The sequence below is a fragment of the Triturus cristatus genome, chromosome 9, assembly GCF_964204655.1.
Source record: "Triturus cristatus chromosome 9, aTriCri1.1, whole genome shotgun sequence".
NCBI lineage: Eukaryota > Metazoa > Chordata > Amphibia > Caudata > Salamandridae > Triturus > Triturus cristatus.
This window is the reverse complement of record NC_140592.1, coordinates 418,038,982-418,066,336: the sequence shown is the minus strand read 5'-3', so window position 1 is coordinate 418,066,336 and position 27,355 is coordinate 418,038,982. Positions and strand designations below refer to the sequence as shown.

General features: G+C 42.7%; 1 protein-coding gene across 1 annotated transcript in view; it reads right to left on the bottom strand.

Moving 5' to 3' along the window:
- Positions 1-27,355, bottom strand: part of LOC146798077 (cytochrome P450 2G1-like) — a 724,892-nt gene that overhangs the window by 10,433 nt on the left and 687,104 nt on the right. The window contains exon 8 of the mRNA XM_085625293.1: positions 22,099-22,240. Within this exon, the coding sequence (XP_085481419.1) occupies positions 22,099-22,240 (142 nt within the window). The remainder of the gene's footprint in view (positions 1-22,098; positions 22,241-27,355) is intronic.

Sequence of the window (27,355 nt, the reverse complement as noted above, 5' to 3'; positions counted from 1 at the left end):
TTGACCCCAAGGAAGATTTCTTCAGTCCTCTGGTCTTGAGCAGAGCGTCGAAGGTCCAGGATTTGGGTTCAGAGTTTCGTCCAGGGTAATCTAAAGTTCTGGTTACAGAGGTTCCTTACTTATACCTAAGGAAGGGGTTTGTCTAGCTCTGGGGACCCACCTATGGGAGGGTTTGGAAAGAGGGGTGGCTTCACCCATTTCCTTTGTCCAGTTTCATGCTAGAGCAGGGGCTGGAAGCCCCTGAACCAGTCTGAGCTGGACTATGCACAGGGGCACCAAATGTGCCCCCAGTGCAGGACTTCAAAGCACACAGAGAGTGCTCCCACCCAGCCCCAATACACATAATCCTGTCTGGGAGGTGGTTACACCTCCCTGTGAAAGGAAACCTATTGTCCTGTCCTCCCCTGCTTAATTTTGGTCAGCAGTAGGAGGCCAGACTTGTGTCTGTGGCTGCAGCATCCATTTTGTGATGCCAGTGCTCTATGAAGTTTCTACAGGGTATACCAGTGCTGCCATGTCTCTCCCTCTAGAAGGATGGGATCATACTCCCACACCCGTTACTGGTGTGGGGGTATGATTCCAAGGTGTTTAACACCAAACAGGACATGTTTCTGTGCAGCCAGTCCAAAGTTAGCATTTACCGTTTGGATATAATGCACTTAAGAGTGTATGGTCAGGCTGCACTACTGACAACCCTGGAGAAGAGATTTCGAAGGCTGCAGAGGGGCTCAGCGCATGCCTGGACACCTCCTTAAACATGACTAAGCACCCTGCCTTCAGGATTGATAAGGCCTGCCATAGGGGTGACTGATAGGTTTCTATGTGCAGTATATGGTGAGATATAGTGAACCTATATCTCAGTAAGGGGTGCATGCACCACCTTACTCAGGCTGCAGTAGCAGACCTGTGGCGTCATTTTGGGTGGCTTTCCAGGGGTGGCATAATACATGCTTCAACCCCTGGTAGGCCTCTGGGGTACCTATGCCCTGGGTGCATAGTATACCATATACTAGGGACATACAAGGGCACTCCATATCGAATCTGAACTGTACCTAAAGTACATGCAATCAATTTAGAGAGGAAACAGCTAGGCTTGGGCCTTGAAAAGCAGGGTCCCAGCCAGGCTAAAGTCGAAAAACTGTGAAACACCAGCAAAAAGTGGGGCAAACATGTGAAGCAGATCCCACTCTCCTACATCTACTACAAGTCGTATGCTAGAAAGCACACTCTCACGTCTGCTCCATCATGCAAGGCTGTACAACAATCAAGGTACCCTTATTTGAGAGCCAGCACAAGTGATGCCACTAACAACAAGCCAATCATAGCAGGTATGGTCTGTTCTGTGTTTCCACCCTTGAACAATGCAGCTAATTTGAATATTGCTATGTGTTGCATGAACAATTAGCAAATCTGCCCTAACATGGAAAATCATAACAATTAAAACATCACTGCCAAATTAATGTAGAACATGACAATTAAACTGATTACTAACAGGGAAGAGTGATTGGTACAGCTCATGAGCCATATTGAATAGCTTCATAAATTTTGTTCTAACTTACAAGAATTGTTTTTGCTAATTTCTGTAACTGCTGTGCAATACTATTTTGGATGTTTCTAAAGTGGGAAATATCTACATTCTGACAATGCAATATGAATGCAACAGTTGTGATGCAGAGATTCATTCACAATTGAGGTCTAACATTTTGACTGTGTGGGTGTGTATAAGGCATAAATGATGACATCCAGCCACAAGACTACAACAATTAATTTTACCAGGATGCTTTATAGTATGCATAAGAAACGAAAAGAAAGCAACAATGCAAATAAACCAAAACCTGTCACACAAGAGCAGAGGTCGCTGGCAGTGAAATAAAAAAAGAACTGAATGGGACATCTTTGTGAAGATGTCACAAAGGATGCAGAGAAATAGTTTGCAAGGAAATCTAAGCATGTTTCACTGGTACAAAGATGCGATTCGGAAATTGGTCACCAATAAAATGAACTCACTATGGGCCACAGCACACACAGTTGAGGTAAAACAGAAACAATGCCAATGTGTTAAGATGAGCAAAGATTGTTGTAAATAAAATGTTTGTAGGAAGAGCAAGTGGTAGCATAACAACAGAGATAATAGAAAACTGAAAACAAACCAAAGAAATGTGTCTTAAGTGCCTTTCTAAATCCCTTCTGGCTGATAATTTGACAAAGGACAAACGAAATGCAGTTTCAACATTTCCTGGTGTGGACGGAGATGATTCTTCCCCCATTCAAAGAGTTCTTCTACCAGGGAACATTTCCAGAATCAAGGAACAAGAAGGAACATAGGGAAGTAATCTGGAAAGGTTGCACTTAGATACAAGATCATAAAATGCCCAGTGAGAAAGGCATATATTTTTTAATTCAGTGCACTGTGCCACAGGTAACCATTGTAAGCAGTGGAAGGCTGATGATACATGATAAAATGTGCATCGTTGGATTATCAGTCTCACTGCCATATTCTGAATGACCAGAATTTCTTGACTCATTTTTGTTTTTTGGAGCAGGCAGTTGCTCAAAGAAGTTGAGGTAGAAATATAAAAATCTTCTTGTGAAGCCTCACCTGATGAAAGCTGCTCAATTCAATAAATTCAACTGGCCCCAGGCTGTCCTGGTTAAAATAACTTATCTTGGTAACACTGATCTTCAGAGAACTGTTATTCCTTCAGCTTCTCATTGCCACATAGGAATACTTGGGTGGGTGCTGAAGTTCAACAGAGGGTCTTCAAAGTGTACAATCAACTGTTTCTTCATATGAGACTGACTCGCTGCATAATAAAATAATAAAAGTAGCTCAAAAGGACTGCATGTAGACATTAACCAGAATGGGGATCATGTTGGACCCCAGTGGAACTCCAGAGCTCACAGTTGACGGTTGAGAAAGACAAAAAGCGAACAGTCTACGACTGATTTTGATCTGATAACAAATAGAGGAAAATCAGGAAAGGTTTTATTTAATTGTAATACTTTTTTATAGAAATCTCCATCCCTGATGAGGCATTATATTACTATATGGTGAGTAGAATACTACTCTGTTACCCAATGTTTGTGTAATTTCTTTTCTTTTTCATTGATATTAATATTCTGTTGTTAAAAACATTATTCTGTGCTTTGATCCTAGTTTCTTTTCCTAGAATTAATGGAGTTTGGTGAGATTGCTAGTGGGGAGTGGGTGGTTACTTCATACAAATGCTTGATAGGGTTAATAGGCAGGGAGAAGATTGGAAAATTGATAGATTGCAAGAATGTGATTGCCAGTTTCTAAAGAAATAGGGTATTGTGGGCTATCGTTCAAAATATGGGCAACTGACAGAAATACAAATAGGCAGTAAATCATACATAATGCATGTAGTTTTGAGTAGCTGTTGAACAAGAATTTGCAATTTTGAATTGGGTTGAAAAGGGGGACCAGGTCATGCGCTGGATGATAGGTATTGGATGGTAATAAAGCAAGGTCATTTTGTTTCATCTGTTTTTTTGCAATATCTCAGAGGGAGTTTCTTGAATTGCATACAATCCTGAGTATGTAAGAAGAAGAAGAAAAACAAACGTATTTGCTTGTGGGATAATAGCTTTTTTGTATATTTGATTATTGTGGATCTGGGCCGAAAGAATATCTGTCCAAAGGTAATATTCAATGTTTTCACCCCTATGTTCTTGGCAGGTTGGCAACGACTTCGGTCTGTGGACAGGGAAGGTCTAATTCTTGTTGTGTTTGATGTCATTTAGAAAATAGAGCATCAGGGTGTCCATGATGGTCGGGTAGGTAGGTAATAGCTTGGTGGCTTTTTTTTTTTGCTGAGCGAAAATTTCATTATTAGGCAACCTGAAGCAAGAAAATACTGCCACTGACTGTTGTCTTTTTCTAAGCTGAATTGATTATTCACAGTGCTATTTTGGAATTTAAATTCCTAGGTTGTGAGTATTTGATAATTTTCATTTGGAGGAACTCTGGATATTTATGGTTTATTGTAATTGGTAAACAGTAGGGAGGCTTATAGGTAGGGGACACGTGTATGTCTTTACAATGTAAAGGTAACCTTAGCAGTCCCCAAAAGTCTGTTTCCCTCTGCCTTTTCATGGCAGTGGGACTACCATGAAAAGGAAAGGGACCCCCTAATCCCTATGGCGGTACCTGCACAGGCACCACCTCCATTTTAGGGTTATGAGTCTGACCGCCACCTTAACGGGATCTTGGATTCTGTCAGAAGCTGTATCCTGCACCTAGAGTAGACCTTAGGGTGACTTACATGTAGAAATAAGGTAGTTTGAGACTTTAGAATTACTTTAAATTCCAAAGTCAAATTTGGACATAGTTTTATTTTTAAGACAGCCTGTAAAGCAGGGCTGCCTTTAAAATGACAGCAGGCACCACAGCAATACACACTTAAGTGCACTAAATCTACGGGGCTTCTAAACCTATATGTTAGAAATGGGATTCCTGGATGGCTAGGTTATGCACCCAGGCCAGGCAGGAACAGCCACTCTAGTCAGGGTAAACTAGATACATCCTGTGCTCACCCCTGGTAGCTTGGCACAGAGCAGTCAGTCTTATCTAATGAGGCAATGTGTAAAGTATTTGTGCAACACACACACACACACACACAGCAACACAATGAATATAGCACAAAAAGACTCCACGCAGGTTCAGCAAACTAGAGAATATTTATCTAAGGAAAACAAAACTAAAATTACGAATTTCCAATCAGTAAAGGTCAAGATATGAATTTTTAAATATTAAATGGAAAACAGTCACTAGCGGTCAAAAGGTTACTTGAGGTCGTGAGACACCGGTACAAATCCGAAGTTCATACCAATTGCGACAGAGTCAGGCCGGCTACAGGACAAATGCAGGGCCGGCTGAGAAAGTATCTTGGATGGAGCAAAGGGTTGAAGCGAAGGGTACAAGGCAATGATCTTTTCCATGCAGTCTGGTTCCTGAGTCATTGTTGAGCTTCATTGAGGTGAAGGCAATGCATTGTTGTCAAGCCGCGCAGAACGTCATCATCAGGCTACACAGGCTGTAGAACTACTGTTGTCAAATAGCCTCTACTTCGGGGTCGATCGGTGATGCATCGGTTCCGACAGGTGCAGTGGTGACAATGCTTACGTTTTGTAGCAAACCTGCTGCAGAACCACTTATGAGGCCCAGACCTTGGAGGGGCACCCCAGGCACGGCTAAGATTCACAGGTGGCAGAGTCCAGCAGCATAATTACAATTGCAGGAATGTTTTTGTGACCTTGAGACTTCAGAAAACAAGATTCAAGCCAGCAAGCCGTTGGAGATCACTTGGAGGGAAAGCAGAGGTCAGCTCTTCTTCAGCAAAGTCAGGGAGCAGTAGGCAGCAAGCAACACTCAGAAAAGCAGGCCTTCCAGAAAAGCAGTCTAGTTGAGTCCTTTAAGCAGCACAGCAGTCCTTCTGACTGAGATTCAGTTCAAGATCCAGAAGTGTCTGATTTTAGGGGATCAGAGACCAAGTACGTATATGCAAAAGTTTCTTTGATGTGGGGGATGACTTCAAAGCAGCTCTCTGAAGTGCACAAGAATCTTTTTCAACCCAGTACTGTCTGCCAGCTATCTGTGCTGGGGTAAATCAGTGATATGTGTGGACAGGAAACCACCTATTGAAGAGTATGTGTTAGCTCCTCCCATTCCTGCCTGCCCAGGAAGCCTTATCTGAATGCAGATGAGTGCACAAAATGCAGATGAGCCTCACCTTTCTGTGTTTGTGGCTATCTAGAGGGAATGCACAGAGTTTACCTGTCACTCACTCCAAGCGTTTTTTGGAGACAAGCTGTCAGGCACTTAGAGCAGTAAGTGCAGATAAATGTCCACTTCTAAAAGTGGCATTTCTAAAACAGTAATGTTAAATCCAAGTTCACCAGTAAGGAGGATTTATCATTACCATTCCAAAGATATAAAGCATGAAAAAGCTACTCCTTTCTGATCATGAATTACAGCTCAAAATGTATTAAGGAATTCACAATGCTGGCATATGGGAGGGGTAGGCCTCACAGTAGTGAAAAACAAAAAAGGGTGTTTATCACTACCAGGACATGCAAAACATAAAATTGCATGTCCTACCTTTTAGTTACATAGCACCCTGCCATTAGGTTTATGTAGAGACTGCCCTAGGGCTGACATTTATGTAATAAAAGTGGAGATTAAAGCCTGGCAAGTAGTTTTTAATGCCACTTCGAAGTGGCAGTAAACTGCAAACACAGGCACTGCAGTGGCAGGCCTGAGACAGGTTTGAAAGGCTACTAAAGTGGGTGGCACAATCAGTGCTGCAGCCCACTAGTAGCATTTGAGGTACAGACCCTGGATATGTGGCATATCACTTTACAAGGGACTTAGCAGAACAACAAATATGCCAATCAGGTATACACCAATGTCATCATGTTTAGGGGAGAAGCACATGCACTTTAGCACTGGTTAGCTGTGGGGAAGTGCTCAAAGTCCTAAGGCAAACAAAAAGAATCAGCAAAAATGGGAGGCAAATGGCAAAAAGTCTGGGGGGGAAAGCCCACCCTAAGGATGACAAGTCTAATACCATGCCATATACTAGGGACTTATAGGTAGATTGTCAGTAACAATTGTAAATACGCCTAAATACCATATACCTTATACACAGAGCACTGGCCCTAGGCCTGGTTAGCAGAACTCAGGGCACAACCAGAATTAGCAAACACCAGTATCAGTCACAAATGGGGGCAAAAAGAGGAGGGACAGCTTTTTTCTCACATGCATCATAAACAAATTTGTAAAGGTTAAGATCAAAGATGTTTAGTTCTGAAAATGGTTTCACATATGTGTGAAAGAGGACAGTAGATATGATATATATCAAGGTGACTCCTATCTTTATTTTGTAAGGTGTTGAGAAGATGTGGGGCATACATCATTAGTATAGGAGGCTAGCCAAGAAAGAATTTTACAATTAATTATAACTTCCCTAGATCCATTAATAAAAGTGTGATAGTGAACTGTATAGAAATCTGTGGACAGAGCCAGAAAAAGTAGTGCAAGTAGGCTGCTTTTGTCAACTGCCTTTTTATTTTCTACGATATGGTGATTAGAACAGATTCTGCATATGAGAAAACTCAGAGTGGGTGTACTTAGAAGTCTCAGGCCAGGAAGGTGTTATCACCACTGGGGTGCTGTGGGCCTTTGGTACAGGTGAAGTCCCTCACATTCGGACATATAAACTATTCTGAAACTAGGAAGTTGAGTCGGACCAGCAGTTCGATGTTTGCCGCTGCGTCTCTGCAACAGTCTGGTGGCAGCCTCTGGTTCTTTCATCAAAAAGGTTAGAGTGAGTTTCTAAGTGTCCAGTCTTGCAATTTTGGAAGGGGAAAGAGTGCACATAATGCCAGTCAAGGGTCCAGGACCTTTTGGAAAACACTTGGAGGTTAGGATTTACCAGCAGGTTCCAGGGCAAATTGAATTGGAACTGGTCAGCTGGGCTCAGCAAAGTTTTTGGGATTCTTTCAGCTTTTGTGTTACTATAACTAAACAGAAGGCTAGCCAACCAGCCTTCGGAGTCTACTCTTCTGTCCTTCCTACTAGTGGGGAGCAGGCCGTCCCTTGGATTTTATCTCCACAGGTTTAGTGCCTGGAAATGTAAAAGTTATGTACACATGTTGCACTTTTTATATGCCATGCACCCTGCACTATGGGAACTTAGGGCCTACCTTGAGAGTGACTGACTTATTAGTATTCAAAAGAAAGATTCAGGGGACGTGGCCAAGGCGGCCAAGACAGCCAAAATGGCAGTCACATTTTGAGACTGCTCCCAACGTCCTCGACAACCACCAAACTCCAGACTGGTCCTATGGCACACCAGGCCCCCATGACTCTCTTTTGCCTCTTGAGGGACCCAGAGCCTTCGTTGAGAGGCCAGAGCCGCCAGGACGAGAAATTGCCTCACTGCTTGAACTCGGCAAAAGGCAGCCTCAGCTACTGCCTGCTACATCTCTGCCTTGCTGGTGAGACGGGAGTAGATTGTGGTGCTGAGAGGTCATCTCCCTTGTGAATGCCTCTTGGCCCTGCAGTGGCTTGCCGCTGACTTTGTCTGTGCGGCTCCCGAGGGACACAGGGGTTGCTGTATCATCCAACAGGTGTTGCCTCACACCTGAGACTGGGGCCTCCCCTGTGTTGTGCCGGTGGTGGATTCCAGCAGACTTGCTGGGCCCTCGGGCTGGGTGCAGGGCTCCCAGTGGACCCATTTCACCAGCAGGTGAGTTTGGACTATTGTTGTGATCCTTGAAGTGGGTGTATGCCCCCCCATGATGGGCATTATTGTGCATTTTGGGGTCCCCCTCCTTTCTTGTGTTTGGGTCTGTGCCCAGCCCTAGGTAGCAGAAGGAGCCACCATCGGAGGTCCCCTCTATCATACATTGCATTGGGGGCCTTGTGTATCCTCTGCACCACCTCTGGGGTGGGTGACATGACATCTCTGCGGCCTTTGTTTGGACCCCAGGTTGGGGCCTGGTCCTGGGCCTGTAGATCCTTGCACACAGGGTTTTGGGGATTGGTGTGAGGCACCCATCCTTAGCCTAGTTCTGTGGAGATTCCAAGGTGTGTAGTGCTTTGCTGTCCATGTCCCATATGCTGGTACTAAAGGCAGGCTACCAACATCAACTCTCTCTGACCTGGCTGTGCCATCTTACCACCCACTCTGCTGTGTGCAAACCTTCCTTCTGGAGGTGACCTGGCTGCTTGTGCTGCCGGCAGGCAAGCAGGCCAGTGCAAGACGCCCTGTTCCTCTTCCTTGTTGTTTTTATTGGTATTCCATATGGCCTCCGCCATTTGAGGTACCCTGATTGTTTGTGCTACCTATTGATAAGTGGGTCAGGAGGGAGTCCTCGCTACATCGCTGACCCTTACTCCAGACTCTATGACAGCCTCAATGGACAAGAACAGGGCTCCGCCATCTGCCCCAGACCAAGATGGGTCACTTCACTATGATGTCAACGGGCCTTAGGGCTTCTGGGAGGCCCACCAGCATGCTGGACCCTTTGGGACATGCCCAACCTGATCTAGCCACTATCCTAAAAGCCATGCAAGAATCCAGAGCTGACCTAGACAACAGGATGTGTGAGGTCCAAATGAAAGTGGCGCTCCTCCGTCAGGACATTCCAAGTGTTGCCACCCGATTCCTAGAGGCTGAGTGCCGGGGTCCTTGATGGAAGACAACATCTCTACATTGAAGTGCCAGGTGGCAGGACTACTGACTAGGCCTGGGGGAAGTTCACAGAGTGACAAGAAAACTTCCCAGAGTTCCAAAATTGGCAGAGTGCAACGCAAACTGAAGTTCGCGCTGACCTTCCTGTTGCTCAGGTAGAAATTCTACCCGAGTGGCAGCTTGTGCTCACCAATTTACCATTGGCTAGTGAGAGCAGAAAAGAAAACTCCCCTGTACAACACAGAGTTTTCTGCACTGCGTGAGCTCTGCCAAGTGCAGAAAATCTCCAACCTCCGCGAACGGAGCAGAGTTCACTGCTCAGGCCTACTACTGACCTCAACAGCAATCTTTGAGGAGCGGGTGGTGGATGTCGAAAATGACTCACACCGCGACAATCTATGGATAGTGGGGTTCCTGGAGGGCTCAGAAACACAAAATGTTGCGCACTTCTTGGAAACCTGGTTTCATTTGTAGGTCCGGGAGTTGGCTCTTTTACCATGGTTCATGGTGGAACGTATCCATAGATCCTTGGCCCAAAAGCCCCCACCTAGGGACCCGGCATGCCTATTGATAGCCAAGATCCTGAACTTTTGTGACAGAGGAGCCTGTGGACACTCCGACCTTCACTTCCAGAATGTGCACATTATGCTCTTACCTGACTACACCAGGGCCTTCAACAACACTGTCACTACTTCACAGAGGTCAAACAAAAAGTCAGGGCACTTAAACCTGCCCCTTTTTCTGGTAAAACTCAAGGTGCTGTTTAATTCCAAATCATTCTTTTTTGACACTCCGAAGCAGGCATTGGAAAGGGTTGAAGAAAGAAGAGATCCCTGTGCCTCTTTGGATCGAGCGGGTCCCACATATCTCTTTGCAGAACCACAGGGGAGGAGACAGACTAAATAATATGAACCCGTGCCTGCGATGACAGCCACCTGTGCTCCTCTGGCTCGGAGCCTCTCACTCTCAGAGTGACAGAGGGTGGCAGTCAACCACTCGTGGCTTCACAGGAGCAGGCTCCTGGGGATGGAACTCACTTACCTGACCCTGTCTAGATGTGCCCCGCAGTTCTTGAAGTCAGAGCTCTAGTAGCTATGCCACACTTTGATACACCATACTCTGTTGGACCTGTATAATATGCCAAACTTGACCATGCTCAACAATGTCTTCTGTAGGAGGAGGTTCACTAAGTTTCCTGCATTCACTACTTGCCTCCCTTCTTTTTTTCTCTCTCCTTTTTCTTTTTCTTCTACCTCCATTGAGGGCCCATTTGGGCAACAGATGCTTCAATGGTCGAAGTATGAGGTGGGGGAGTTGGGGGTAATGAAGGGAATGGTTTCTTGTAGAGGGCTTTTATTGTTTCTGTTGTATTCATTGCACTGCTTTACCCCACCTGTTCTGCTCCTCCAGACACCCACTGCCTCGTCATCACACTACCCATGCCCCAGGCCAGGTCACACTTGATCACAGCCCCACGGCCCCATGAATGAACGAGATTTCATCCTTAAACTGATGTCCTGGAATGTGAATGGCCTCCTGGACTGCATTAAACGCATCTCCATCCAACATTTCACTAAGCGCTTCTAGCCCTCCACTCTCATGCTCCAGGAAACTCAATTGTTGGGTAACCAATGTCCCTTCCTTTGGCGCTATGGGTATGACAGGGTGTTCCGTGCAGGGGTACGTGATGCTCCAGAAAGGTGGCCATCCTGCAGCATAGAGGGATCTCCTTGACAATTATCAAACATTAACATTTGGATGCTCAGGGACGTTACATGGCATTGTAGTGCCTCCTTGAGGGCCGTCAATATAACTTTCTCTCTGTTTACCTTCCTAATCAAGCACCTGCGGAGACACTAGAATCACTTACTTCCTTACTCGCAGACCTACAGAAGGGTGCAGTGCCAGCCCAGACCATGATGCATCCTGCCACCCCACTCAGTGATGCATCTCCAGTGCCTGCCAGCTCGCACTTTGAATAAACACGCTGGGGCTCTGAGATGTATGGACGGTTTGTCACTCTGGGACTATATTTATACTCACACTTCGGCTGTACATGGCACAAACTTCTGTATTGATCTCTTCATGCTACCGACTACTAATGTTGGTCAAGTAAACTCTGTGTCCATCCCCCCAAGGGGGATTTCTGACTGCACCCCACTTACCATGACCTTTGGTATTGCAGACCTCACTGACCCTCACTTTTTAAGGCTTCCCCAGACCCCAAGATCCAGGCCTACTTTGAAATCAATCAGGTATTGGTGTCTTCGGTGGCCACCCTATGTGAAGCCAGTAAGGCAGTGATTTGTGGTCTGGCGAAAGGGTTAATCCGACGGACTGAAAGGGAGAAAATTGCACAAGTTATTGACCTTGGATCCAAAATGCACACCCTAGAATGTCAAACCCCTGACCAGTCTACTCCCGCCCGCATGCATCATCTCTCTATGGTCAGAAGCCACCTACAGCAGCTCAACCTTGAGGATGATCATCAATGTTGGCCGACATGTACTAGAAGAATTTATGAGCATGATAATAAGTCTGTGTAACTACTCAACTGACTTGCTACTCATGACACTGTTTGTTGAATCATGCCTCAACTCACAGATGAGGACAATTGACGCCTACTCTGCACCCCGATATCCTACAGTCTTTTGCTGCCTTTTATCAAGACCTATATGCCAGTAGACCTTGCCCCTCCTGAAAGATAGAGCACCTACTACTGCCTGACATTCTGCTACTTGTGATTCCTTCTTCCCTGGCCCGTGAGTTGAACCAGCCAATAACTGCAGAGTAGAATGACTCTGCCCTTTCCGATACATCTTCGGGCAAGACCCCTGGCCCCGACGGGTTCCCTCTTGAGAACTTCTAGAAATGTAATACTCACCTGATCCCATTCTAGCCCAAGCTCTATGCTGATGTGGCTGAGCAGGGAACATTCCGGCCTGAGATCGATTTGGCCTCAATCAAGGTCATTTCCAAACCAGGCCACCCTCCGGAGAAGTGCTCTTTATACAGGCCCATTTCATTAACCAATACTGAAGTTAAGCTTCACACCAAAATTCTGGCCAATCGACTGCAATCTACTCTGCCCTAGGTAATTCATCATTATAAATGTGGCTTTATCCCAGAAAAAAACACTGTGTTAGGAGAGTCCAGGTGGCAATTTCCAGGTTGACGGCATCCGAACCCCCCAGCGGCACTACTCCTTATTGATTTTGAGAAGCCACTTCATATGGTGGCCTGGTCCTTTCTCGATACTGTCCTCAAATGTGCTGAATGTGCTGGACTAGGGAGAAACATACAGGACCTTACTAGCACCCCTTACCAACAGCCCTAAGCACAAATCCAGGACAATGGGAGACTCTCAGGTCACTTCACTATTTGTAGGAGCACACACTAGGGCTGTCCCCTATCTCCCCTCCTAATTTCCACTGTGATAGAGACTCTGGCATGGTTTATCTGCTGGGATGCTCAGCTTCGTGGCAAGTTGTGGGACGATGGACCGGAGACGAGCATTGCTCTCTACCCTGATGACATCCTGCTGTTTGAAGCTGACCCCAAGTCCCCCGGACCCCAGTGTCTGAACTCCTTAGTTTGTTTGGTGAAGCCTCAGGCCTCATACAGTAACACTGCTGAATCACTATTGGTGCTATTTCGAGGGGACATGAGTGGTTATTCGTGGTAGTCTGCCATCCCGTGAAGAGTCTCTTCTTTAAATACCTTGCGTTTCACATCTTGCTCCTCCCGAACATACGCAACACCTCAATTTGACCCTATTGGTGTCCAAGATAAAAACGTACATCCAGAGGTGAACACAGCTTCCTCTACATGTGATGGACTGCATCACCTGTTTAACATGATGATTCTCCCTCATTTTTTATACATATTTCAGCCTTCCTACTCTCAATTTCCCCCGCTAGTTTCATACCCTTAACTCTGCCATTTGTTCCTTTCTTTGGTCTGGTGGTCAGTCCCAAATCACATTTCCCAACAGTAGGCAATCCCCTTACAATAGCAGATTGGGGATGGTGGACCTCCAGTGTTATTATATTATTACCCATCCCAACTAATTGTCATTATTGACTGGTTTATGGCGGTGGGTTGATCCAACCTTTCGGGGAAGCTCTCCCTTCTAGGGCTTGACCGCATCCTAGATATCCAATATGGTGCCCTAAAACCCCACACCCTGCCCAATATCACTAGTGTGATATTCCTTTGCTCGAGGTCTTCAGTGAGATTTTTGGGTTGGAACCGTTGACTTACTGGGATGACCCTGCTCTGAAGGCAGCGAATGCTCTGTCATGCAACGGGATTGGAGGGATTTCTGCAAATGGAATCACATCTTGCCTTTTCAGGACTTACAGGACAGCTACAAACTTTTGAGGGGGAAGCCCTCAAGGTTCCCCGAAGCCAGGAGGCAAGCCAGAGTGAACAACGACTAAAATTAAAGTTCTCCTTTCAAGAGCAATTCAATCACACACTTTGCAATCATGCCTCAATCCCCTCAAAAGCCAATGTCAAGTGCCACAACAATATAGCAAGGACACAAAAAAAATTGAATGTTGTCTTTCTCAAAAGTTCATTGTAAAATGTAAATACCCAAATATTAAGCAATATTTACAATGAACATACTCTCAATCAAAAACAGATTTAATACCATTTTCTCAAGGATTAAAATATGGGTGATCTTCAAGAAACACACATATAAATATAACATAACACAAATACTGGGAGAAAACAAAAAACAAACACAATTGTCTAAATTGCATAACGTACCAGTTCAATCCAGGATACAAAGTGGTTTGCATGATTTCCTCATCTATGGTAATTTGCCATTACTTCGTGGCCACTACTACGACTTACCATTACTATGCATTTTTTACTTAGCAGAATCTTTTACTTCGCATGCTTTAAGTTTGCATGCTTCTACTTCGCATATACCGTTACTTAGCAATATACCATTACTTAGTAAAGTCAATTACTTTGTTGACTATTCACATTGTTGTTTGGAAAAGGAGGCGCTTCCGTTTCCAAACAACGACGTGCAGCTGTGAGGACACCTGAAGCAGGAGAAGAGAGGAAGTGTGGTGAAGCTAAGGACCACGAGGAGAGAGAGGTAAGTGGGGCAGTGTAGTTTTTGGGGTGTGCAGGGGGTTGTCTTTTAGGTTTTAGGGTTGTGTTTATGTAGTGCAGAGTCGTGTATTTGGGTTTAGGGTAGTGGTCGTGCAGGGGATTGTCTTTTAGGTTGTAGGGTTGTGTTTATGTAGTGTAGAGTAGTGCATTTGGGTTTAGGGTAGTGGTCGTGCAGGGGTTGTCTTTTAGGTTTTAGGTTTGTGTTTATGTAGTGTAGAATAGTGTATTTGGGTTTAGGGTAGTGTTGTGGTGCAGGGGGTTTTCTTTTAGGTTTTAGGGTTGTGTTTAAGTAGTGTAGAGTGGTGTATTTGGGTTTAGGGTAGTGGTCGTGCAGGGGGTTGTCTTTTAGGTTTTAGGGTTGTGTTTATGTAGTGTAGAGTAGTGTATTTGGGTTTAGGGCAGAGTTGTGGTGCAGGGGGTTTTCTTTTAGGTTTTAGGGTTGTGTTTAAGTAGTGTAGAGTGGTGTATTTGGGTTTAGGGTAGTGGTCCTGCAGGGGGTTGTCTTTTAGGTTTTAGGGTTGTGTTTATGTAGTGTAGAGTAGTGTATTTGGGTTTAGGGCAGAGTTGTGGTGCAGGGGGTTTTCTTTTAGGTTTTAGGGTTGTGTTTAAGTAGTGTAGAGTGGTGTATTTGGGTTTAGGGTAGTGGTCGTGCAGGGGGTTGTCTTTTAGGTTTTAGGGTTGTGTTTATGTAGTGTAGAGTAGTGTATTTGGGTTTAGGGCAGAGTTGTGGTGCAGGGGGTTTTCCTTTAGGTTTTAGGGTTGTGTTTATGTAGTGTAAAGTGGTGTATTTGGGTTTAGGGTAGTGGTCGTGCAGGGGGTTGTCTTTTAGGTTTTAGGGTTGTGTTTATGTAGTGTAGAGTAGTGTATTTGGGGTTAGGGTAGGGTTGTGGTGTTTGTGTAGTGTAGGGTAGTGTTTTAGGGTAGTGTAGTGGTGGTTGGGTAGCGTAGGGTTTTGTAGAGTATGAGGGTAAGGGTAAAAGAATAAAAATGCATAGAATTTGTAAACTTAGTAATATACTGCGAAGTAAATGCATATTTAGTACTTTTAAATGTATTTGCAAACTAAAAGCATGCGCAGTTAAATCTTGCTTAGTAATTGTATTTGCGATGTAAAAACATCATAGTAAAAACTAGCGAAGTAATGGTCTGCTAAGTAACATCATATATATACCCATCTACTGAGTCCCCAGTACGCTCAGATTCAGTGACACATTTTGGCAGATCAGACTTATAGGTTCCACCTTCCTCAGGACATATAAAATGATTCTCCCACAAATATATGACAAAACTGTAAAAACATATAACAAAAAAATCACAATTTGAAATTCGATTTTTCACACATAAAATTACACTGTAATGGAACATGCAGTTTAGATGATAATGTCCTAACAAAAATGGTTCCAACCTCTCATACTGTTATGGTACCTGGATTGTAGCAATAATAACCCTCTTGTGTCTTTCATTCCATTTGGTGGGTGCCCTGAGCAGAAGTGGTACACACAGGGTCACACTTCTTCATGTCTTCCATACAAACACTTCTGCTCTCTGTGATTCACATATACATCATTTATTTTTGCCATCTTCCACACTCATCTTCAATTAATAAATGCTCATAAGCTCCACCAGGACCCCTATGTAGTGATCCAGTGTGTTCTTAGAACCTTCAATATTATTAACAGGGGAGCACCCTCATTGAGTTCCAACCATATAAAATAGGAAGGAAGCAACAATTTTTTTGAATGTTCACCATTCATTGAACACCACCTGTGGCCCTATTTACTATTTATATTACTGTTATTTTCTTTTTGAATTTTAAATTAACATTTTTATTATATAATATGTTTTCTTGTTACAGGGGACTCGAGTGGAGGCTCACTTTTTTAAATTATAAGGACTTTAAATGATACATTGCCATTCTCCTTGAGTTTTTCAAAAAGCTTGGCAACCAGAGTGCCCCAGTAGGGTACAAAATGATGCAGCAGGGCATCATAGAATTCCTCTATCTGCTGCGATGTGGCTGAAGGGTTAGAAAATTTGGTTTGCCTTGGGGCTTGAGTCAGAATAGGCTCTGAAGGTGATAACTTTCGGGAGAGAGACTGAGAGGCACATTGATGCCCTTGAGAGTTCTCTGGAGTTTGAAAGTGGCAGGAGGGTTTGAGTCCCACTTGGTCTTCTTGTGGTTCCTTTTTGATTTATCAGATGACTTTGGACCAGGACAATGATCTTCCATGGACACAACTTTGGGAGCTGGATCAGGACATCCCTTTTGACCTAGAAAAATCACATTGTGGAATTTTTTGCGGTAACTGGGTACCAAGTTCAGGTTAAAAGTAGTTATGATATCTCTAATCAGTCTTTTACTACCAAAAAGTAGCCTATTGAGGAATATTGTGAATGTACTATAGAAAAGAAGGGGTAGGCTTTGGAATGCAGGCTGCACCATCTCCCTGGATTAATCAGGTCTAAAACCTTATTTAGAACTTGGAGAAACGGAATACTCTGTCAAAACGTGACATATTGCAAGTACCTTAGGCTAAAATGAACTTGTAATAGAGAGGATGGGATACATTTCTTGTTTTGTTAGAGTAGCCCGCCCTCATAACTCTAAATAATACCCTAAGCTATCAGTAGTGAGGAGATGATCTTTCTCACTTTGGCATCCAAGGATGTCCCTCTGTATTAGCATTATTTTTGGTTGGACATTGAACACAATTAAGCTGCAGAGATATATTACCTAGATAATGACTGAAGTATTTACCAAATTACATTGTAAAGGACGGGATTTTTCTCATTATTCCCACATAGTAAGCATGTATATAATGTACTGATCTCTATTTTCATTCTGATCACTATTCACTGCCCAACTGCATCGGATTTGTTGTAAATGCTTTGATAATTAGCATTAAAAATCACAGTAGATGTTCCTTTGACAGTAGTACCCCATGAACCATAACATTCTCTAGCTCCTAATCTCCGAACTATTCATCTATCCTTCTGAACCACACTTGTTTCCTGGAGGCTTTCAATATTAGGCATTAAATTAAATCATTCTATTTTAATCCTCCTTTTTTGCTTTTGAATTGGATCCCCTTTACTTTTAAAGTGATAGTCAGTTTTGAAACATTTAGAAATGTGAACATCAGCTTCATGTATTGGTTCTTTTGTCTCCTGACCATTTTCTTTTGCTTTCTTCCCTCTAACCTGACTGCCCTCGAGCACCAATTCTTTGGCCTCTCAAACCGCATTTGCCTTTACCTTCCTTTAAGATGCTTGACACTTCACTTCCTCAGGTAACCTATCTTGCCATTAGAAGAAACCCCTCTCTCCCTTATCCTACTAGATGTCTGGATGTGTATCCAGAAAACATGACTATCCCTTCCTGACATCTCCCCCGTGAAAGAACACATTAGAGTTTGTGCATAAGTTCCAAACTAGGTTGAAATCATGTCAATTCTTAAGGCCCATTTGGTGACATAAGGATTACAAGGTTTTAAGCCATGAAATAAATTGCTTCGCTCATTAGCATTTGCAAATCCTAAATGGACCCATGGCAATTAATTGTTAGAATGGATTTCAATGTTACAGGAATAGAAATTCCCTGAAATTCTGGGATTGAAGTATATAGTAAGCATTATCTTTTAGCAGTCTCCCAAGCCTGGTCAGGGAATATTGAAAAAGAAAATGCATGCTTGGTTGTAAATTACCCTTTTTAGCCTGGCATTGCTGAGGAGCAATTATTTAATTTTATGGTCATGAAAATAAGTGATGTTGGGCTTGGGTTTACGTCCTGATTTAGGCACACTTTTAGGCACACAGTGTATTCTTGCAACTTATAAATTAGGTGTTGTACTAGATGTTTCTAAATCTTTGCCTACATTTTCCTCCAGTAAATCACTGACCCAGATCACTGAATCTGAGGCTCCTGCTTTTGTCAATTCAGCTACCCCAATTGTCCTTTGGCTGAAATGCCACAGGTCTATTTTCAAGGTCCTCAAACTTGAAAGTTAGAGTTTTAATTTGTAGTTCAAATTTGGTCGCTTGTTCCTCTGACCGGGGTACTCTAGAAACTAATTCCAGGACATGTTTCCAATAAATGAATCCGAATCACTTTTTAGACCAGTGCTTCTATCATGGATCCTTTGTCAATTTGAGACCTTTTTTTTTACAACCCGTAATTTCCTTTAAGATGCATTGAAATGCAACTTTAGTAGATTGGGTGATGAGTGAGATGCCTGTGAGCTCTCAGATTATTCTGGTCATAATTCCTGGAATTACCTGCTGTAACAGGGTATAAAGCTCATCAGTCTGGTCTTGATTAGGAATGGTTTGTACTATAGTATTGAGTACTGAGTCAAGAAGGATAAATCTGTTAGAGCTTGGCACTTGTATGAGTTAGTGGCTATTTGTGCCTGCACCTCCAGAATATAGTGCGCGTATTGCACCTGGTCGGGGATCACCCGTGCCAGTACCATATCATTAGGTATTGGCTGGTCATTGAGGAAGGGGACTTGCCTTTCATTGTATATAGGGTATCACAGGTGGTCTCCAATGAGCCCATGTCTTTCTGATAGGGCTTTTAGGGAAGCCTACTTGAAATGTTCCTGTGCTTTTCATTACAGAATGGTTTAGTTTGTATTCCTCTTGCAGATTTTCTATGTATGTGAAAGCCTCAGGGACCACCCAGGAGGTTTGTAGTAGAGGAAAGCTAGATGTAGAGGAATCTAATTGGGTTCCACTGTAGATGCCCAGTTGATGCTCATCAGGTGGCACTTGATTTTTCCTAATATTATTTTCCTTGCGCTTAATAGTTTACAACATATGTTTCTTTGGTATAATACCTGTTTCTCTTGTCACTTGTGTGAGGCCCTGTTGTGCATTCATAATGCCTCTGTTACAGTCTGGGTCTCCTATAAAGGTACTTGGACTGGAGCTATCCTGACCGAAGTCCTGACTGTTTGGGATGGTGGAATGGATATTTTTGACTAGCTACCCTGGCGGGCTTACATTTTGTTATAGTTGACCTCTTTGCTTCACTGCTTTAGACCCTTTAGCTGTTGCAGCAGATCTATTAAGTAATTTAATAGGTCCTTTACCGATCATTTCTTTTACCAATTTAGTATCCATGATATGTGGTTAAAGTGAAAAGGACTGAGAAAAACTGCTGGTGCAGGACAGTTAATGTTTTATAGCTACTTATGGTTAGTAGTGATGTTTAAATCAGCTTGAAATTAAGCTAGTCCCATTCAGTTATTACATTCTTTTAGTAAAGCATCACCATTCTCATATTTATTTGTGTCTATTTATTAGTTAATACAATGTTATATGGCCCTTTGGTGACTGTTCTGTTTGTTGTTTCACAACTGTGGGACCTATCAGGACACTTGTATTGTTTTCAGTCAAATAACCAGAGGGACATTCCACAATGAAAATGTACAACTTTAGATGCACTGGTGATTTTTCTTAGGACCCACTAAAACCTCACACGTTGGTGGTGTTTGAAACAGTGTTGATTTGTGAAAACTACTGATTATTTAACATAAAAATTTGAAGATAGATTCATGCATGTTAAGAGCAGGCAAATAGTGAAGGAAGTAAAATATGTCTGTGTTGAATTTAGATGAGCACATATTATATGTTGATGTATATTTACTTTTGAAATTTAAAAGTTTGATTTATATCATTCATGTTTTTGTTTGCAAGTTTGCTTTTGTTACATAGGTCCTGATGAAGCCGATGAAGAGTGAAATTGATTCACCTAAATATTCATGTGTACATAATGGGAAACATAAGGAATTTTGATAAACCATAAACTGCAGGTCCATCAACAGGAAGTGCAGGGGCCACCTAAATCCTGATTTCCTCCTTCCCCACACACGCTGCTTCATCCTCACATTCTTTCGCACCTTCACATAATGTATTTATGAGTTTCATACTCCTCGCATTCTTTAGATCAGTGAGATGCTTCCAAAGAGCTGCTGTATGACCTGCATTCTGAATTGCTGAGGGTATTTAAAACCAGACAAATGTGTTTGTGAATGTGTGAATCCAGGATGTCTGAGTGAAATTCCTGTCTGTCTTTGGGTTTTTTGATCCTTGTTGTGTGACAGTATGGTGGAGTGGTAAACGTGTGATCAGATGTGGTAATTCAGTCTTTGGTTTTGTTTTTGAACGTGATTTCTTAATACTGTAGCTTTCTATCCCCAGGAGTGATCTAAAATAATTAAGGTATATAGGTATTCACATATGAAACAATTTCAAATGCAAAGCATGAGTTGGCCTATCAGGCTATTTGCATATGTAAATTTGCGAATTGTTGCATTGTAAATCCCATGAAATTGGCAATTTAAGCATGCAAAGAGGTATAAAATTCGACAAGCTTTACAATCTCATAAATACATTTTTATGAGGGCCGTAGGAAATTATACTGAATTAAAGCAAAGAGAAGGAAGGAGAGTTTACTTCAAATAGTTTTCATAATGAAAGATAATTTTTTCTTCCCAGGCAAGAAATCATTTAAACCCCACTGACTGGATATTCTGCTATGAACATTTGTGAAGGGGGATGTCACAAAGCACACATATGCATTTGATAGTGTGAGTGGGTAGTGAAAAACTGCACATTTTAGCGCCCTGTTTTAAAGGAATTGAAAACTTCAGTCAGGAGCCCACTGAGATTGGGATCACTGATCTAAAACCAAGAACGCAAATTCAAGTCTTTTCAATTTTTCTCTTCCTGATTTATAAGTGCACAATAAAGGGGCACAACAAAAACTGTGTATGTAATCATTTTATATGTGTTATTACTGATTTTTGCACACACTGTTGGCACCAACTTTGCATCCTAGCTATGTTAATAATTGTTATTACTGCTAAAAAGAGCAAAATAGATGTGTGCTCAAAAACGTTTACTTGCACCGGAGTCTAAATTTGGCTCCGTAGGCCAGATATACTAAATGCAGGATTCAAAAAGTGGTCACAAATTGTAGACCAACTTTTGAGATGCAATGTTTATACTTATAGGTGTACAAAATATCCTTTTGCAGGGGTTGGTGAATGACTTGCTTAATGAATAATAATTAGGCATTGTTTGCATTCCCAAATTGGAAACTTGTTTCTTAAGCAGCCCAGGTTCCTTAAAGGAACAGGTGCCATCCTAAACCAAAAAAAAATTCCCATTTGCAAAAACTTTGAGTTGGTGGGATAACAGGCAGCGGTTCATAATAGGTAAGGTGCCTGAAGGGGACATCCACTTTGCAAATCAGTTAGCATCCCAAGTCAGGGGTTGGCAATTCATCAACGGTTTGCAACCATAATTGTGGATACAAATTATTGATACATGCACTAGCAAATCACAAGAAGACAGGAACATCCCGTTCATACTCTTTCGTAACTGCAATTTGTCATGAGTCCCAAAGCCCAGTCCTCCAATCAGCCAAATGAGTCAAATACATTCCTAAAACCCATTTTCCGGTCAAACTCCCTGTGACTTTGCGAACTGCAGGATTTGTGATTTCAAAATGGCTTTGCATATCTGGATCTATAGTTGTTGTTGAAACCAACTACTCCAGCCTTTACTTTGAGATGTTTGTAAAACACAATAGAAGAGAATGCAACTGCCCCCTACTACATCGAAATTGGAGGAGAGGCTTTGCACTATCACTGAGGAAGTAACAGTATAAAGAAATGTCAAATGAAGTTGGGTGAAGGGGGAGAAGTAACCATCTTAATATAAATAAGTGTAGTACCACATGAAAGAGGAATTAAGGCATCAACTGTTTTGAAGCTTCCATTTTCATCCAGGAAGTGTCCAGGGTTGAATTTTTTGGGGTCAGAAAAATATTTAGGATCATTCAAGGAAGTTGTCAGCATTCCAAACACATTTGTTCCCTGCAAAGCAAATAAGAATTTAGTAAGAAAAACATAAATAAATTTCTAATTACAACTTGTTCAATCAACAGTTAGGGAACGAGAACTGAAGAATTTCAATGCATTTCAGCAAGAGTACAACGTATTGGACAGGAATGGCTAAAACTTGACATTGAGGCTTAGATTGAAGGTGTCAAAGAAAATGTCCTTATGTGAATGGAGGATAAGGGTCAGGAACAATATTATTTATGCCCAAACAAGAGAACATACAACAAGCAATCCGAATTCAAAACATGTAAAGTGTTGGTAGTGGTATATCTAAGAAAGATCAGCTAAGTTGTGAATAAAGCATTTTCTAAACTTTTATACAAACTTATATATATGAGGAAATTGGTTATAAATTTGTCAGGGGGTACCCATAACAAGTAAATAAATATACTTTGGAATAAAAACTGTTCTATGAGAATCTATGCTTAATACCTGACATGAGCGGCAGGCAATCTCCAAAGAAGTGTGTGTTAAGATTAAGCAGTGTAAACAATTTTAAAGTAATGAATAAAACACAATAAAATGCCTAAACCAATTTAGCAAAATTGAGAAACATGTAATGAGCTAAAAGACAACAAGATCTTTAAAGTTGGTTGAGGGGAACAATAGATATAAATGATTACATGTTTAAAGCAGAAAGATCCTAGAAAAAGTGAACTGACAATCAAAGATATTACTCTTGGTTGGCCTGCTCTTAAACAAGATGTCAGGCTGACCGCAATGGAGCAGATCTTGGATATGCCTATAAGGTCATCCTGGGCAATGTTTTTGCCTTTGGACTTAGTCTCTGAAAAGTCAATCAAAATGTTCCAGCAAGACAAGACCTCAGACTGTAGCTTGCAAGAGATCCCTCCCGCTGAAACTATTGCTTTTGGCTGCACAAGCTCCAGGTGGGATAAATATGAGTTTTGTAGCCACAGAAGTTACTCTGTGTGTCAGATACATTTACTACCAAGCCCCGGTCCAGAATTTACCTTCGGACCTATTCACTTTTCGGATATCAAAGTACTCCATTGGGGCAAATTGGTAACTGTAGCTGAGCAGGGCTCCATGAGTCTGGATACATTCGCTGTGAAGGCCTGCTGAACCACTTTTCAACACTGCCAACAATTCTGGAAAGGATGAACACAGTTTTCTTGCCCGCTTTGGGTGCACACTCCCTGGGCAAGCCTCAGCACCTTGCTTCAATGCTCCAGGAGAGATTGAGTCCCAACTTTTTCAAAGCACTGAAAAAGTTCCTCCCTGTCAGGCCTGCAACCCCAGGCACCTCATGGTAGGCTTCTGGGCACCATGTCTCACCAGGCAGGGATCCTGCAGCGTCCAAGTCTTTATGTTCAATTAGCACTTTCTGGGATATCGGATCCCTTCTGCTTTTTCTTTCCCTGAAGTAGGCAAAAAAGAAGGCAGCCACTTGACACTTGGAGATCCAACCCAGTCTCTAGGGGATATTGGGTTTTGGGAGTCCTTGAGTTCCTAAGTCCTCAGTGAGCACTCTTCTTCCAGCAGGAATCAGGAGGCTTCTACCAGCAGGGCCTTCCTTTTGAAGTGGTATCTTCTCAGGAGTTGGTAATCAGATTGCCAAATTTATGCTGTGCACTAGCCAGTGACAGCAGAAGTTCTACCACCAAATCTCAACTATTCTCTCACAGTTGTTGATGTTCTCTTCTAGAATATTTATTTTCTTTACTAAACTGTAAAATTACCCAGGCGCCCTTGTTTCAATATGGAAGAGTCCAGCTGCCTAGAGTCTTCAGCCCATTAGCTAGTTCCCTATAAAGATGAATTCTCCTCTCACCGGACATGGTCGAAACTGGTTCTCTTTTTCACTGTGACTATAGCCTTCCTTTCTGGAAGGCTCTGGTAATGATTAGAAGAAAGCCTTCTTGTCATTCCCTAATCAAACAAGATAGTGCAAAAGCTGTCCTTTGTTCTGCAAGCTGTTTCTCTCCACTCCCAGATACCTTACCTTTGATAAGTGGTCAACATTTAACAACAATTTGCTCTACCTGAGCTCTGAGGCAGGCAATTGTCCTCTTTGCCAGAGTGATCAACTCTCACAGTCAAGGATGTGTGTCTCCCCTCTGGGAGTGTAAAGAGCGTCAGAACTGGTTTTAAGCCAGCTGTGGCTGAGGCAGCATAAAATTCTGTTTTACAAATTACTTTTCAATCTGGTATCAAAATTCTCATTTCACCTTTAAATAAGATTTTGGAAATTAACTAGGAATTTACTATTGTAGCCTTTTGCATGCATTTTGACCTGTGAAGATAGGAAATAAAGTTTTTTGCGTCCATCTAGTCTTGTTCTGGAAAACGAATAGCAATGCCTGCACAGTGAAATAGCTTTATGTTTTTTTTCATTGTGACAGCACCCTAAACCCAATATGTAGTGTGCCCTATTGTTATATATTAGAACACTGTCCTATTAACTAAAGGCCTGATTTGGATGTTGGCGAATGGATTACTCTCACAACGATGATGGATATCCTGTCTGCCGAAATATAAATCTCATTATAGGTTATAGGATTTATATTTCAGGGGATGTGATGTAATTCACCATTGTTATGGAGTAACCCATCATCTAACATTCACATCAGACCTAAGATACTAGCCACATTTTAGCAGTGACTTATGAATTCATAAAAATAGACTTTTCCTACATAGCAACAACACTTTTACCTGTCATGTGTACTTCAGTGTACTAAAATTGCAGTCCAGCCAGAATACAGTGGTGCTCCTGGCAGAAATATATTTATGGCATATATGTGGGTGGTGTAAACGCATTACAGTTCACATATGACATTTAGCATGCATGCCAGAGTTGCATCTTCTGTGCCATCTGCAATTGTCTTACAGGACAGATAAATGGACCAGCTGGGCAACACCAATTTTACCACTACCCTTTCAAAGCCAAAGCACATGCACTGCAGCATAGATTAGTAGTGTCACAGAGCACACAGTCCTAATACCAGCAAAAATAGAATCCAGGAAAAAAGCTACTGTGCGGAAAAGAAAAAGTTGCTTCATCAGGATAACTGAGCATCGCTGAGTCCATGATGCTGACCTCTCGTTAAGGCTCCGGGGACCCCGCATTTACTTACAATATTTTTCACTGAGGTGCAGGGACCCTAAACTAACCGGATATCATTGTGGGCAGTGGTGGTGTATGTTTTGAGACAGGACACTTCACGTTTCGACCCCAGAAACAATGCTGAACCTATCAGGAGTTGCTCCCCCTCCTCCTACTGCCTGCAGGGGTTGTGGCGAAGCCCTTCAGACTGGAGACAAGGAAGGAGAGGAACAAGTGGGTCTGACTGGTAGATTGCTGAGATGGGAGCCCACCAGCTGATTACAACCGGTGTGTTATAGAGCAGTATGCGGTCTTATGCGGGCGGCCAGAGGCATTGAGTGCGGATGAACTGCCATTTTATGTATATGCGTTTCCCTTCAATCGTAGATGTAATGCCCACAACTTTTTGGGGGCATGAGGAAAGTTACCCGAGTCAAAAAAGGGCCTTTTTCTTTAACTAAAGTAGGGGAACACATACATTGTTATACATCATGATGGCCGCATATACTGGTAACAATTTGAAGGCAGGCAAATCTCCTTATAATGCTTTGTTAATCTTGAGCTAGGGGGTTAAAAGCCTTATGGATGAGTGATAAGGGGGGGACTACTACAACGTTTATGTTGCCTACTACTTAAACTGCCTACCCCCTGAACAAAGGTACAGTGCCATTTTTTGTTTCGGCAAGTTTCTCTGTTTGTAGATATTTTCACAGTGGATCCTCTTAAGAGATGCCCAGAGACAGAGAATGACTAGAACTGGTGTGCGAGCCATAAAGAGGGATTCCGTTTGCAGTCTCCTTTTGCTGTGAGTATGTGGAGTACGCTGTATGCGGCAGCAATGAGTGGTGGCTGATTGAATAGAGTCCCCATCCCTGTGGGTCTACTGTGTACTCAAGGTTACTCAGGGTGGGAAGCAACCTTATGGCCATCTGCTGCTTCTTCTAAATGTCTATGGCCCACAGACAGAGTGTGACCAATGTGCCTTGCAACACACTTGCTTGGCAGCGATACTGCGAGCAGACAGAAGGAGATTAAGGAGGCTCTGCTACTTTCTGAATGTGGTCTCCCTTAGGATGCACAAAACATGGATAGACATTTCATGATTACCAGATGGCTCCCTCTGCACTAGAGGTATTGCATTATTTGGGCTGTGGTGCTCTTCAAGTACTGGATCAGAGATTGTGGAGGGAGTCAATGCAAGTTCTGCTTGATGGGTAAACTCTGGGGATGTGGCAGAGCTAGGTTCAACTGACAGTAGGATGCATTTTGGCATTTGGATCCTCTGGATTATTAGCTGTGGAGGTCTGATTCAATAAGGGCAGGAAAGCCTCAGAATGTGTACTAGATTTCTTCTGATGACAGTTTGGGCCTGATGCTGATGTCTAACTTTAATATGGGTCTGTGAGCTCATTGTGCCCAATGTAAACATAAATAGGATTCTCATGGACTGACAATCTGATGTTTCCTCCTAGATTATAGGTGGGTGATTTTAATCGAAGACCACTCTCAGTGAACATTCTGACACTCCAATTCCAAGGAGTGATATTACTGTTGTTGAGGAAAGTTTGTCTTTATGAACTTCAGAGACCTTTATGGTTATATACTTCGCTAACGGGAGGGGTAAAGTGCTGCGGCCTGTTAGGTGGCTGCCCTATACCCACCTGTGTCTGTCCTTAAATTTTATGCCCAGGCAGAGAGTAGTTCATAAACTAATGTATGCTTCCCACAGGCTAGCAACATAGCAGGGGGGTCAGATATCACCTGGAGTTGACACCGATACACTCTTCTTGATTTTACAAGAGGTAACCTCTATCAGTAATAAGATCTCTAAATTTGAAACAAACATTTCTGACATGGACACAGACATTGAATCTTTGAGATTAGATCTGACTATTATACATCAGAGTTTAAACATCACTAACAAGAGGCAAGATAAGATGGATCAGGTCAATGGGCAACAACATATTTGAGGTACTGATTTTGTCTGGCAGGTAATACATTTAAGGTTACTGAGTTGGAGG